The sequence below is a fragment of the Falco biarmicus genome, chromosome Z (genome assembly GCF_023638135.1).
Source record: "Falco biarmicus isolate bFalBia1 chromosome Z, bFalBia1.pri, whole genome shotgun sequence".
Taxonomy (NCBI): domain Eukaryota; kingdom Metazoa; phylum Chordata; class Aves; order Falconiformes; family Falconidae; genus Falco; species Falco biarmicus.
Genome location: NC_079311.1, coordinates 7922263 through 7938476, shown reverse-complemented (window position 1 = coordinate 7938476; position 16214 = coordinate 7922263). Strand labels below are relative to the sequence as shown.

Sequence of the window (16214 nt, the reverse complement as noted above, 5' to 3'; positions counted from 1 at the left end):
TGCATTAAGGATGACAACAATTTTGTCAGAGATGTTATAACTTTGTCTGTGACTTGATGGAAGGTATCCCCACTTCCCAAGACATGTCTAACCGAGCTGTTAGCACCTAGCAAGTTTTCCTGAATACCCAAGCTAGAACTTGCTTTTTACAAATGAAGGGTTTTTCCCTCATGCTCTTCCTCTCCCCACAAACTTCTCACCATTTCTAGAACCCACAACCCTCACTATTACAAAGAAACTCAGATCTCCCAAACTTCATTTGTATATCCTTTTTTCTAAGTCTTTCCATTTTTATTGCACCTAGATAAAGAGATTTTGCAGTTCCCCATCAGAAAAGGCCATGAGTTATATAAATTGTGTATGTTTTTTTCTGAAGAAAGCATAAAGTCTTTTCAAACCTAATTCTCAGTTCTTCAGCTGCAGAGACTTTTAATGCTTTTATGCAGGGAAAGCTATTGTAACCCATTTATATTTTTTTTTATATATATATATATAAAATAAGATAATGGCACCTGGAGAGCACACAAGACAGCAAAAAAATATTTTCTTCTTCTCTGGAATGGAGTGCTATCTGTCAACTTTCCACATACTGGAATAGGATGGGATTTTATGCACTCTATTTCAATGGAATTTTACTGCACTCTAAAAACACTGAAAAGCTACAGCAGCATGGAAAGAAGTTAGCAGAAAAGAGACTTATGTTGCCTCATGTCAATTACATACTTATTACAATACATACATACCTATTACAAAAGAAAATAACTCAGACAGAATGATTACATATAGCATAATTTATAACAAGCAGAATACAGAATGTTGTGACCAATGAACTTCAGACCATTGCTGAAAAAAAATTACAGCTAAGTGTAGCAACAATTTCATCCTCCGTTTAACGTATTTCTAGCCATTAAATTTTAAATTTCTTTATTGACTCAGTGACTACTGCTAACAAGCCCTTTCCTATAACAAGGAGAAATTCTTCATTTCTGTTTGCTTACCCTTAAATCAGAAATCTACCATCCCATCCAAGTACTTTTTTACTGTGTACCGAAATATCAAAACTGAGTCTGACTTGAAAAATCACGTAAGGAATAAAATACTATTCATAGTAAGTACTGTTATAAATAAATGTATATTTAAATTTCATTTTCACATACCTTTTCAAGCCAATAGGGAGATGTTAAAAATGTAGAGGATCCAAAATTTTCTCCTGCATAGGGTGATGGATATGGATGTGGCAAATTTAGTCCCAAGTAAAGAACAAATGGTTGAGTAAAGTTAATGGCCTCTTCCTTTATCCATTTCACTGCTTTATCAGTATTCTGCCAATCTGCTTCCATCACTCTCACATGCTTCCTGTCACCAGTAAGCTTTACCATGGGTCTCCCTTCTTGCCGCAGCAGGAAGTCAACATCTCTAGTCCAAGCTTCCACACGGTTACTGAAAATATATACACAAGATACATAATCAGTGGAAAAAGTTTCCTTCAGTTTTCCTCCAAGTCAAAAGAGTTAAGAATTCCTGAAGAACTTCCTCTATACTTGTAGCTGCAATCTATTTGTAATTCCTACATAAAGAGTTGTTATTCAATTGATCAATATCTATTGTGCATCTACTTTATACTCTGACCTTGAGCCATTTTTTTCTGCTTCTGAATCTTCTTTCATATTAATTATAACCTCATGCCAGAATGGTTCTCCTTACATCTACAAAATAATATTTAGAAATAGCACTCCATCTTGTTGAGCCGGCTCCCTATTCTGGCATGGGTTCAACCCTATTTATCTGGTAAAGAGGGCCTTAGATTTTTGTTACTTGAAAAAGTCCCATGGGAAGTAACTTGCCTGGAGGGGCTCCTTTAGAGGCAACATATTTTCTTGGATTGTACTATTACAACATTTTTAAACACTATCACTTATGACAAAAATCGTTTGATTTATCCTGTGCAATTGCTGTTGATACAATGGATAAATGCTATAAAGAAAAGGGAATAATATAGAAGGGTATAGAAAAAGCAAGAAGAGGAAAAAAAAAAAGGCAACACTTTAATGATAAAATATTTTTGGAACAGATTTTCTATTATCATGGCAACTGTTGCCTCTCCAAAACACTGAGAAATCTGAGCTGCAGATGTCCTTGTTTCTTTGCCAGAGCGAATGACACCACAACTGCTGCCGTACACAAGTGTTGGGGAGAAACAGCTCATTTAAGACCTTGACTAATCTCCCTTTTGTTCATGGCAATTCCAATATAATCAAAGAAATAATAAAAGAAAATACGAAACTGTTCAAGGTTTGATTATGTACTTTCATCAAAATGCATCATTTCTATTGTTTAAAGAGCATCTAACCAGTTTTGTCATCACAGGAATTTTACCAGTCTGCTTTTAACCTCCAGAAGAACTCTTCTGAATTATCTGTAACAACAATTTTTTTAATTGTTTTAACTCCTGGTTTAGGCTCACACTTTCAAGGTAAACAAGCTTACACAATTTACTTAAAACAAGTTAAGGTAGGTAGATGGCCTATAAAGAAACCACGTATCATAAATATTAATATGAAATTATGGTAAAGGAGGGTGTGTGGGGGGGTGTCGGTGCATCAAATTGCATCTAATATCATAATACTGACATATACAGAAGTTGTCATGTAAGCCACAGACCACTCTATCCAATCACAATGAGGTTAGGATCAAGTAAAATAAACTAAACTAAAATCCCCAAAACTCAACCCCTCCCAACCCCAAAATATCTGCTTCAGACCCTTTCACATTCCAGAGCAATAAAGGAGGTGTTTTGACACACCCATGAGGAAAACTAAACATCAGGCAGAAGAGGAGAAAAAGATATGCCAAAATATGAATCTTCAAAAAGCCAGGCAGAAAGTTGAAAAAGGGGGCAATAAAGATTCAAATCTTTGTTAAAAGAGCAAAGACTTGACAGATATTTATTCAAAAGCTTTAGAAATTAAATTCAATTTCCAACACTTTCAATGGAAATGAAGGGGGGGTTACATCTCCTTTGCTAGTGGACAGTACTCCAGTGATTCTAACAAGCATACAATGGAAAAAAAGCCACTAAGTAAAGGACGGGAATATAACAATGCAACACTGAAGATGAACTACCACCATTATTAACCCAAGTGAAAATAATTACATGGGAGTCAATAACTACATCTATTTTAAATTTTAAGTGAGGACAGCCACCAACATTCAAAAGCACACATGGAGTTTTTCTGACAGTAAGCAGGGGCTTTGTGTACTCAACAGTCCAGAGGGTGAAGATCCAGCTCTTTCTGTTAGTATGCTTTGTATGCACTTCCTAGGAGCCCTCTTCCTCACGCCTAAGCAGGGGCTTTGTGTACTCAACAGTCCAGAGGGTGAAGATCCAGCTCTTTCTGTTAGTAAGCTTTGTATGCACTTCCTAGGAGCCCTCTTCCTCACACCTCATTAATTCACAGCTATGAATAATTATCTTATGAGTAAGTCACATTCAAATGGATACCTAGTATATTTCACTACATATCTGTATATTTAAGATATGTGAACTTCTCTAGTTACAAAGATGATGTGAGTTAGCAATGTGCCATTTGCAATAGGTTAGGACAAAACAATCCATTTATGTCAAACATGTTGCAGGAGAAAAGCTAACAATTACTCTTTTATTAGGTAAATACGGGATCAGGGAGCAGTGGTGGTTTTGTCATTTAAAGACAACACAGGTGGAAGAAAAGTTTCTAAAGAGGTAATACTGCCTGCTGAACCTTGTGCTAATTGAACTCTTGTATGTCCCTTTGCTAGGCTCCTTTTTAACAAGAAATTAAATCAGCAGGACATTTTAATTATCACCACAATAAACAGGAACCTTTGTCATAACTGTTCTTCACTATTTTTAGATTAAGTGGCTTTTTAGGGTTTTTAAATGACTACACAGATGCCATGCTAGGAACGAGATGTAAATTTTTCTTTGACTGAGGAACTCTATTTGGCATTTCCATTTTTTGAATTAAAACCAGTGTAAACTGCTGTTTCCAAATTCCTCTTGTGCAGGTATAGAAAGGCTGACTAACCGCGTTTTATTTTTGTTTATTCTCAAATACTACCCGCATTTATTCAACTTAACAATAAGGGCTTGATCCTGTTAAGTACAGATCTAAAACTCTCACTGAAGGGAAAAATGGTATAAAAGATTTGCACCAGGTGGAAATGTAGGAAAAAGGCCTAGGAAAAAAGATAATTAAAAACTGCAACACCACAGTACTTTTCTGTTACCTTTGAAGTGCCTAAGAATTCAGCCTCACATTAAAGTAGATGAATCTACACATGGCAGAACAAGAAAAATCAGAGTACACAATTTTAACTGCACTGATACTGGTGCTGCTACAGTTTTGCAAAACCCTGAATTGATTAATTACTTCTCATCTGTGGAGATGTTACAAAAATACTTACAATGGTATCGACAGAACCACTGAAATATGAGAGTACCAGACAAAGTAACTATGAGAGCAAGGTGAAAGCAGTGGTGTGCATCCATAGGCAAGAATGTGAATGATACCAGCGAACAGGTCAGTACGGGAGAAGGGGCTGTCCGCGCTCAGATCACCATACAGATGACTTGTCAGTAGCATCCTCATAGCAGGAAGGCAACCAGGTCATTGCACACTGTGTGCCATTCCTCTCCAACAGAAAACCAGAATACAGTAAGATAGCTACAATACGGAAACAAAAAGGCTTTTTGCCTAATGTTTCTGAAGACTGAAGTAAGCAAGATTTCAAGGCACAGCATCACACCACAGTAACTTTTCACTCCGAAAGAGTGTAAAATACCTATGCAAAATAACATTTCATCATTGCCAATCAACAGAAAACTAGGAAAGACCTCATCAAATGACATCCCTTGCCCTACCACATGCCAGCAATCCTGTTCAGAACACAAATCCTAGTATTTGTAAGTTGAAAGAGTTTACCAACTTAGAAAGTTAAGTAACATAAAAATTACATTCCTGTTCTATACAGTCTTACATTAAGGTTTATTTTGCGTTCATTCCTGCACTAAAATTCGAGAACTACGGACTATCTGTTCAGCTTTGCTCTCCCCATGTGAAGGCCTTTGTACTGAAGCCAGGATTCACCAATGGCCTTCAGCTCAGGCAAATGAAAGCAAGGCTTCTGCAATCCAGACATTTATATGCAACCAACCTTTTCTTTAGCGCCAACTTGGTGTTCCACTTATCATATGAACAGCCAGGAACTTCTGGAATTACTTAGAGCTGCTCTTCTTTAAACCTAGAGTGACACTGGATTAGAGATAAACAGATTGCAATGTTATAAAACATTTCTTCCATCTCAGTTAAAGGGCAGGGTGAGTGCATACTATATACCATTTAGATAACCCAAAATTTTCCCTGCACAAAAGTGATTCAGAAGAAAAGTGTAAGAGTCTGAATAATACTGCAGATAATTTACATTTTTCAGAGTAATTTACTGAAAATCTATTCTAGAAATGCTTCAGAATGATGCACTCACAGAATTATTCATGTCTTGCTTCATTACATAGCACAAAATCTGACCTTTTGCTTTCTCAAAGAATGGTCTGTTACTGGCACTTCACAGGATGCTGTTAAGACTCAGCTCTTTTGAAAAGCATGAATGCCTGAGGCAGTCACAACGTAACATCTCTACATTACAACACCACCACCATCTCTAAGCATTCACCTTAATATTCAGTTGTCTTGCCAGAGAGAAAGTTTTCCCAGCATTCATATAAGCAAGCACAAAGAATCACGGTAATACTATAGCAGATGACTTTTTAGTACATTGTGTAAGTACTGTTTCTGACAGGAAAAACCCAAAAAGTCTTAAGAATAATGCAGTCTTCAGAAAAAAAAAAATCAAACCAAAAGACTAGAGGTCAAACACCCATCTGTTTCTAGCTAAATGCCAAGTTACTAAGAAAAGCTGCAGACACCTACAAGAGAGAAACGTCAGTAGTACATACATAAATATGTACACTGTCTGGTAAAGTAAGTAAACATGAAGTTTTTGCTGTAAGTCTGCATTTGAATAATCTTTTACTTCCGACATAGAACTGGTATAGAGAAAGTGAAAAAAGCTTTCTTATTTTTGTCAGTCTTAAACTGATTATTACTTTGGCCAGATTCTGAAGTGGATACTATTTATAAAGTATTTTGTAGATGAAAAGCAGTGTGTATGTGCAACACACTATTAACTATTAATGTGACCTTTCAGCTTCTGATGATCATTTTAGTGAGGGAAGCAAGGAAATTTTAAGTAACTCTGACCTGTTTAGTATCAAAGAAAAAACTGCTCTTTATTATAATATCAACCAAGGACATCATTATTAATCAGGGAGACCGTGCACCTTCATAAAAACCACACAGAAGTAAGACAGCGTATTTTGTCCCAACTGTCCAGACACATTATGCTTATTACTTTTTGAATATAATGCAGTTATACTCTGAACTCTAAATTGCTGTAATTTAAGTATTTTTTAAAAAAAGAAAGCTTTACAGCATAGGAAGTAGTCATACTGGGTTTGTGTGGCAAGGTTTTGGTAGCGGGGTGGGGACTACAGGGGTGGCTTCTGTGAAGAGGTGTCAGAAGCTTCCCCCATGTCCAATGGAGCCGATGCCAGCCAGCTCCAAGATGGACCCGCCGCTGGACAAGACCAAGCCCATCACCAACAGCGCTCGCGCCTCTGGGATGAAATATTTAAGAAGGGGGGAAAAATGCACAACTGCAACCAGAGAGGAGTGAGAACACACGAGAGGAACAATTTTGCAGACACCAAGGTCTGCTGGACCAGTCTGTTCCTGAAGAGTCCCACAGAAGGAACCCATGCTGGAGCAGTTTGTGAAGAACCGCAGCCTGTGGGAATGACTCATGTTACAGAAGTTTGTGGAGGACTGTATCCCATGGGAGGGACACCACACTGGCGCAGGAGAAGAGCATGAGGAGTCCTCCCTCTGAGGAAGAAGGAGTGGCAGAAACAATGTGTGATGAACTGACCGCAGTCTCCATTCCCTGTTTCCCTGTGCTGCTGGCAGAGAGGAGGGAAAGAAAATCAGGAGTGAAGTGGAGCCCAGGAAGAAGGGAGGGATGGAAGAAAGGTGTTTTTAAGATTTGATTTTATTTCTTGTTGCCCTGCTCTGACTTCTAATTAGCAATAAATTAATTTCTCCAAGTTGAGTCCATTTTGCCCATTATGGTAATTGGTGGGTAATCTCTCCCTGTCCTTATCTCGACCCATGACCCTCTCATCATATTTTCTCTCTCAGGTCCAGTCAGGAGGGGAGGGATAGAGTGGCTTGGTGGGCACCTGGCATCCAGACAGGGTCAACCCACCACAACAGCACAAATCTATAAAAACAGCAAAGGCCTTCAAAAGAAAACAAAAAGCCCACATCATGCTTTGTGATGGTAGATTTAATATTTGAGTATTATCAAATTTTTCCTTGTTCTGCTTTTCCTACACTGCTAGTATAATCAAGCCACAAAGTCTCAAGGCAAGGCAAAAATGGTTTATGAATTTCACTTAGCGAGCAAGACCAACAATCAAAAATAACTTTAATTCATGTTGGGCAAAAACACAGTCTTGATATCCACCTTCCAGCTACAGGTAAAAGACAAAGTGCATCTGTATGGGATATGCTTGCTTCTGCAAAAACTTGCAAGACAGACCCCTGCTACGTTCCTAACACAATTTCTTTTACAGTAAAGCTAATACCGTTCCGATCAGAGACAGAAATCACTTGCCAGACTGTTACATAGTTTGTTGACTCCTGTCTATTTCATAGCAGGAGAATCTTATCTGATTACCTTACTGAATGATGTCCAGAAGTATAGTCCAACTTCCCATACTTCTGTGTGCGGTAGCCATGCTTCCCCATGAGATCCATCCACGTTACATAATCTGGATCTAGACCTTTGAAGTTATTCCAAGATTCTGTTAAATGAGTGAAAAGACCACTCCACATAGCTGTGGGAAGAAAAAGAAAGAAAAAAAAATACATTTTTTTGACAAGTAATTGGTACTTCCTATCTAAATGTAAGCTGAATATTCTTGAGATGAGATCAATCCTCTTGTTATTTTAGAGGTAAAAGTTCCTCATTGTGGTTCAATAGAGCAGGGAATACAAGGTATTACTCTTCCAAATCTTATTTTCATCATCAATATGAGTAACAACATTTACTAAAATAACCCCCAGAACTGCAGAAGAAGGTCCCATCTCTTCAGGCACTATGCAATCATTAAATCAGGGTTTTCTGTAGATCAGGAAATAATCTTACTGATTGCAGAAAGAAAACAGCATGGTAGTACAGATCCTGCTGAAACAGTCATTATTTACATGTGTTCCAGAGTATTATCTCCCCTTATTCTGGTTAGATTAAAATTTAAAATTAGGTATGTTTTGGAGAGAATTACAGTATATTATTTTCATAAATACTATATGCCCTCAGTTTTACCCTCAGTTTCAGATAATCTGTTTCACTACCAGCTGCAGAAACAAAGTGAGATTATTAAAGAAGAGGACAAGAAGAAATGAAATGAAGGGAAGAGTTGCAAAGGAACTAAATGGCAAGTTTTTATTAGTGAATTCCTGTGTTTCTTTGCAGCTTGTTGAGAATTGTTCACTCTTCCCAATGCTAATTTAGAGTCTAAAGGAGTCCTAAGCTGAAACTAAGCTGTTCTATAAGTAGTGGAAATATCCTGTAAGCACAAACAACATGTCAATCCTAACGCCTATGCCATGTGAATACTCCTACCTTTCCCACCTCAAAGTCCTCCTTCCCACCATCTCTTCTAGTATCATCCCCGACACCTCCACAATAGATGTACCTTCAGTTCTTGCAGGTCTCCAAGCTACTGGTTAAACAAGAGATGTCCCACTGGTTTGGAGCTACACTTGTGATGACTGACCAGTGGTCATGATGATGTTGATGGGCCACCTACATTGCTCAGTAGAGCTGATGAATTGTTGAATTCATCATGCAGTCTTTTCCTCACTGGGAAAACTAGACGCCTTTTTCACAAAACTTCCAAAAAATTAAATAACCTAACACAAAGTTATTGTTCTCGACAAGACTGGCTGAAAGACTCAAAAATCAAGAAAAAGAAAATAAGACTGATAGCATGTTCATGTAATCTCACTCACTCAAAATGTGACCTTGAGAAACAGAAAAGGGGACTAAGTTATCAATAAATGGAATACTAAACACTAACACTAAATTTGACAGCCTGTGCCTGCTGCAGTCAGGACAGGTCGCTTCTTCCAGTTTGTACTTGAGGCGAAGGGGGATCTGCCTTTCAGCTGTAGATGAAATCCATTTACATCAGCTCTGGAGGGTCTTCGCAACAACTGACAGGGCTAGTAAAGTTTTAAGATGTAACCTTTGATTCAAGAATATAGCTTCCTTCTAACTTCCCAGCAAATTCTGCAAATGTGAAATTGAACACAGGGCAGTGATTGCAGCAAAGTAAAGAAAAATACTGAAGTATTCAATTAAAGTTACTGAAGGATAAATTACATATTTAACAGAGTGGAATAAACATCACTGGCAGGCAGTGCTAGCAGCCACCAAGCTATTCAGCTGCTATTATTTAATACTTTTCCCCAAGAACAGGGAAGAGATTTGTTAACTTTGTATTGGGAAGGGAGAGTAGCGCAGCTTCAGCACTGTAGCAAACAAACTGATGATATCTCCACAAATGCTAAAGATTTAAAAAAATACTGAATCTTTAGTGGAGTCTACAAACAGCTTTGAGGCTGCACACAGCTGGAAAAAGAACAAAATAAAAAAAGGGAGGAAACATGACAAACAAGAAAGAGAAACAGATCAAACATGCGAATACTATGTAAATACACACACAAACTAAAAAATTTACTGAAAAACAAAACAAATATACTGAAATTAAATCCTTTGACATTTCCCATCATTACCACACACTTAAATTGACACATGCAAGTATTTATCTGATGTTTTGCTCGGTCCTACCTGCGCGGGAAGGACAACAAATTGGAGAATTGGTATAGGCATTGAGAAAGACAGTGCCATATCTCTTCATAAAATTCATGAAAGGCAAATCCACAGTCAGATTTCCTGGATAAAATGTCAAGCGTCCATCCTGCAATCAGAGAAAAACAACACATAAACGGCATTAACCCAAACTATTGGCTGCATAGACATGTTACCTTGAATTTGTACTATTCCGATATAGCCAATTCTACTCGGGTATGGAAAACAGAAGCATTGAGAATATTTAATTAGATCAATAAAAAATGGATTACTTATGAAAAAGAGGAATGTAAAGGACAACTGGCCTTCTTCATAGTAAAACCACTTCCTTTCTATTGCTATACTAAGCTTCCCATGATGCATCCAACAGGGCTAGGTATGGTAAAAGATGAAAAGGAGTCAGTCTGAATCTTGATGCAGTTGGGTGCACTGGTATGTATTTCTATGAAACCACAACCAATCTCTCACCCTCATTCTTTTCCTCTTTTTAAAGGTTTATCCATACCACATCTCTGTGAACTTATTTATAACTACAGACTGGAAAAGTGATCTGCAAGCTGAAGGAAGGCTGTTCTCCCACTGAAATGCCATCTGCCATCGTTCCCTTTTGATGTTTTATTGATCCTTCATTTTACCTATTTCTTTAGCTTGAGTTTTTAACCAGTAACTTTAAAAAGATCCAAAATTTTGAATTGGTACGTTCAGTGTACAAAATTATGATGATGTGAAACCAGGTTTCATGTAGATTGCCCTGTTTCAGGTCACTGTCTTTTCCTGTTTCCTGTATGTATTTCCTTGGTCCAGTAAGACGCCTTGGCTTAGCTCCAGCCTTACAGGTTGGCTCTTTGGTGACAGTGAATCTGCACGGTTTAAATAGAACTCCCAATTAGAGACATTACTCAGATGCAGGCATCTGACTAACCCTGCCTGAGATCTGTGACAGAAGCACAAACACCTTAAAGCATGGGTAGCTTAGAAGTTGTGTTTTGCACAGCATTTAGTTTGCAAGTTAGGAAGGCCAGGACAATGCATCAAACGCTGGTTACAAATTCACCAGCTTCTCGCTCATTTGTTCAAGAGACAATGTATAAACTACAACATCAGAATCTGTATAATAAATACCAGCATGCAAATACTTACCTCTAGTCCATATATGGGCAACAGACCATCCTACAAAGTTACTTTAAATTATTTTCATTAGGTGAAAACAGTTCCTATATGAGAAAACACAGCAAAACAGCCTCTATGTGATTGGGCTTGTAACCCTGCAGTAACTTTGTATCCCCATGCAGACTACCACCATCAGCAGCCTACAAAAACTGCTTTCCATGCCACACAATGCACAAGCCTAATTTGTCACAATGGGTTCTTGGTGTCTACTGAAGCCAACACTCATTATTACATGACATCAAGAACAAATGCACTGTGGCTTTTACTGTAATTTTTTGGTGAGAAATCTTGAAAACATTTATTTACTGAGATCTTATGTCTTCAACAGAAAATACTCAACTGAATGACCGCTTTGCTCCTGTTGAATCATAACCAAAAACCAGCAGATACAACCAACGTTGAATCATGGGAGTTACCTTCTCTTAACACTGAATAGGTAGTTTTAGTCAACTGATAAAAACTCCATGCTCGCTTCAGATGGAGACCTTGGACCATCAACTTCAAAATGTAAAGAACATGTACAGTCTCAAGGGATGCAGGACCAAGGCCTTACTACCTTCTGTGAAATTTCACCTTTAAATAGCAGTACCTTTGAAACAGGTACAAACGCTTCTCAGGCATCTTGAGTCACAGTGTAAACTCCAAAGGGTAACAGAAAATGCTATCAGCTTAGAACAAAAAGCAGGTAGATCAATGCATGAGTTTTGAGAACTACTAGCCTTTAGAGTTTTCATGTAAGGAAATGCATTTTTGTAAAAGACTGTACTTGTTTTGAAAATAACTGTTTGAAACAAACACAGTGCTCTCCCCTATGAAACATTACACAAACTTACATAGAAAGGACAATTGGTTCTTTCTGTCTTCAGTTTTTCAAGAATGCAGATCAGACAACGTAAGACTTCATGTCAATTTCATACTATGCCTTTTCTGCACATCAGCAGATGTTTCGAATTTTCACTTTAGTTTTACTAGTTGAATTTTCCAGAATAATTTGTGAGAAGACAAAAAAAAACCAAGCCAAAACAAACCAACACCAAAAATAAGTGAGGGAAAACCTTAGTGCTTCCGTTACACATGCCCAGGGGTAGGCACTAATCATCCAAGTGAGAATTTAAAAAGAATACTCTACATAATCAGATTTTGCAAGGTTTCAGAAAGAACCCAGAAAACAGAGTTAAGCACAGCATAATTGTGCTCCACAGCTGGAATTAACATTACTGAAATATTTTAAGATTACAATTATTCTGTCATTGTTTAAAATATTTTAACTTTACAGCACGAGCACCTCATTACCTCACTAGCCACCTATCCATCGTTCGTGTACCAAGTCCACAGTCTGAGACTAACATTTTTTTCACTGTTTAGAGTTCCACCCAGGGAATGCATGCAGAAGGAAATAATTCCATTTGTTTTCTGGCACAAAAATTCTATTGGATAACATGGTGTTGTAGAGAGAAGCACTTCATTTGGCACCAGCAGAGCTAACTGTGGCATCCCTGCACTGCATTGCAGTGGACAACTATGCAGTAAACCAGGCCACTGGAGATCAGAACGTAACACAAAAACGACTACCTGATTTTGTACACTGCTGCAAATGGCAACTGGAACAGGCGTTCAGTAGGACAAACTGGATATAAACCTGTCATCTAATCTACAGTATGATCTTGAAAAGAACTTCGGGCTGAAAGTGCTCTTTAGAAAGTGACTGATGTGTCATCCTGTCAACAACGCATTTACTAGTTTCCCCAGCAAAGACACTATTTGTTTGAACAACTGGAGGCAAGAATTCATTCTTTTGACTGCAGACAGACAGGTGACATGTCTATTCAGTGAATGAAGTAAGCTTCTTTAACAGGATGAGAAGGTGAAACTCTACAACTGTTTCTGGAAATCTACTCTCTAAGAATTGGGTAGCATTTGCGGATATTGAAATATCCGAGGCAATACAATTATTCTGAGTAACACATGCAAGCACATTTCACCCAGGAACTTGAGCTGCACTGCAAGCAAAGCCTGTCTTCACTCAGTTAACTTCAAGTAGCAAATTAGGAGAAAAAAAAAGAAGTAGCACATTCTACCAGCAAGCCCTATGAGCCTCACAGTGCTTGATGTGACCCAACAGCAGAAAGCTGACTGTTTGAGCAAGAGGTCATTGCTCTGGAGGCCAAACACAGACCAGCATCACTGAGAAGAAAATTTTTGTCATGCTTGATGGAAGAGGTGCGAGTCTTTCACAGACAGCATCACCCACAACAAAGGCAGGCACACTTTGAAATGAAAGCCCATACCTTCTAACAGCCTGCAGGACCTTAAGCTTTTTTTCCCCAGAAAAACTGTTAGTATCAACAGTACCCAACTCTTCTTGTTCTCTACTAGTGATGTGATCAAAATGGTTAATCTATTTCTGCCTTCAAATCCGTCTCCTAAAAAACATACACAACACAATGATTCTTTTAACATAGTCTTCTTCAAATGCACTACACAAACACGACAGGCTTGTGTAGGAGTAGCTGGAAAGCTGCCCAGTGGAAAAGGACCTGGAGGTGTTAGTTGACAGCCAGCTGAACATCAGCCAGCAGTGTGCCCAGGTGGCCAAGAAGGCCAACAGCATCCTGGCTTGTGTCAGAAACAGTGTGGCTAGCAAGAAAAGGGAAGTGATCATCCCCCTGTACTCGGCACTGGTGAGGCTGCACCTCGAATCCTGTGTTGAGTTTTGAGCTCCTCACTGCAAGAGGGACATTGAGGGGCTGAAGCATGTCCAAAGAGGGGCAGCAGGGCTGGGGAAAAGGCTGGGGCACAAGCCCCATGGGGAGTGGCTGGGGGAACTGGGGGTGTTTAGTCTGGAGAGGAGGCGGCTCAGGGGGGACTTGATCGCTCTCTACACCTACCTGAAAGGAGGCTGCAGTAAGATGGCAGTCAGTCTCTTCTCCCAGATAACGAGCAACAGGACAAGAGGAAACGGCTTCAAGTCATGCCAGGGAAGGTCTAGATTGGATATTAGGAAAAATTTCATTGCTGAAAGGGTTATCAAGCATTGGAACAGGCTGTCTGGTGAGGTGGTGGAGTCATCATCCCTGGGGGTGTTTAAAAGACGTTTAGATGTGGCATTCAGGGACATGGTTTAGTGGCAGACCTGGCAGTCCTGAGTTAATGGTTGGACTTGATGATCTTAAAGGTCTTTTCCAACCTAAATGATTCTATGATTCTATAAATACTTTTCAGAAACAGCACCTTGTTCCTAATTGTTTTTGTAAGAAACACCCAGATGTCTGTGATGTTGTCTTTCATTTTTGTAAGGGCTACCTCACTAATCCCTGTAAGATAGAAGAATCTTCCTGGTTACAGGACAACATACAGAAGCTTTACTAACATTTGTCTGCTGCTGCTAGCATCTGGAGACAAACTGCCCATTGATGAACTCTCAGGACCTAAATTATTAAAAATTCAGCATTTTATTGGTAAATAATAGTTTTAATAAAAGCTGAAAATGTGGAGAAAAATTCTCATCTAAAAAACCACATATCACTTTGAAACATTAAGAGAGATGATAAGATTATATCCTCCAAATAAAATAAAAATAAACAAAGAATACAGTCAGAGAAAGAAAAGTAAATAAGGAACTACTGCTTTATCTTTGAAATCACAGCAAACATATTTTAAAAAAGGGTCTGAAGAAGGGTAACTGATGTTTACCAAGTACTTAGGAAGAATTCATCTCAAGAATAGCAGGCAGCAGACAAGAGGTCAAGTGCTGCACTTACCTGTACAGTCAAGGATGGAATTCTGAGATGACTGGGAGTCAACTGTTGATTTCTCAACAGTGAATGAGAAGTGATGAGATGTGAAAGTCCCTGAAAGTAATACCGTGGAGCTTCTGTCTGATTTACCAGGAAGGAGAGATTAGACAAGGTGGAGAAACCAAGGCCTTCCATTTCGTCTGAGTAAACCCCTCATAAAAGCACTACCAGTATGCTGGGTGGGCAGATAGGAGCATGGTGAGAAAAGGGTGAAAAATGTGCTCTCTTTAGCTGTAAGCAAGGAAATACTTAGGACTTGTGAATGAAATAAAATATTTTCTACCTGTCTGGGAGTTAAAACAAGTATGTCAGTAAATCATGTAATAAAGCCATTAGAAATTTATAACAATGTACCTACTGTCTCTTTTATCCGCTTAGCTAGACACTCATCTGACAAGTTTATTGTAACATTTGTTATACCTCATAAAAGTCTGAGCAAGTCAATATATGATGCCCAACAGCTTAACTCATTCATTCCATCTGTGTTGACAGGAATTCTCCATCCCATCTGTTGCAGAGACCTAATTTAGGATTTACAATGGCTAGAATAATAGGGCTTAGTGACCCTCCTTTCCTTTTTGGTTTTCAAACCAACAGAAAAGTATTCATTTTACACGCCAGGTCTGTTGCATGAATTGCTGCCCTGCCTCACAGTGCTGTTGCCAGGCCCTATGTACCCAGCTGGCTGCGGGAACCACCTATGCAGAAGTACTGCCTATCATAACGCACCTGATGAAAACATGTAGCACGGTCCGGTGAGCACAGCCCAGTTTTATTTGGAATACAAGAGTTACTTGCGTCTCAGCGACACGGGAGACCTGCAGTCATTGTCCCAAGCAAGGCCTCCACCCCGTGGAGGTAATGGAGAATAAAAGCCACCCCTGTTTTCGCAGGCCAGTGGGTGTAGCCTGGGTAAAGCCACGGAAACTCCTCGCAGCCACATACTCGGAGGTGCCGGCCACGCCAGGACCTGCGCGACGTCCCCACCGAGGCAGTCCCCGCCGCCCGCCCCCCCTCACCCACGCGGCGACCCGGCCCCGCGCCCGTACTCACCAGGGAGTCGCAGGCCACCAGCACCACGTTGGGCCGGGGCTGGGCGCCGGGCCGCGGCCTCGACCCTACCCAGGGCGCGGCGCCCATAAGGAGCAGCGCCAGCCCTAGCGGCCCGCCGCCTCGCATGGTGCCCGCGCTGTGACCCGCCTCTTCGGAGAA

General features: G+C 39.5%; 1 protein-coding gene across 3 annotated transcripts in view; it reads right to left on the bottom strand.

Annotated features, from left to right (window-relative positions):
- ARSK (arylsulfatase family member K) overlaps positions 1–16214 on the bottom strand; it is a 27899-nt gene extending 11685 nt beyond the window's left edge. The window contains exons 1-5 of one of the 3 annotated variants that reach the window (XM_056325800.1): positions 16056–16152; positions 14094–14190; positions 10015–10144; positions 7837–7996; positions 1158–1440 (exon numbers count right to left, since the gene is read on the bottom strand). In XM_056325800.1, the coding sequence (XP_056181775.1) occupies positions 1158–1440; positions 7837–7996; positions 10015–10093 (522 nt within the window). In that variant the 5' untranslated portion in view covers positions 10094–10144; positions 14094–14190; positions 16056–16152. Of the gene's footprint in view, positions 1–1157; positions 1441–7836; positions 7997–10014; positions 10145–14093; positions 14191–14966; positions 15990–16055 lie in introns of those variants that run through there. The other 2 variants (XM_056325799.1, XM_056325798.1) reach the window with 2 other exon arrangements.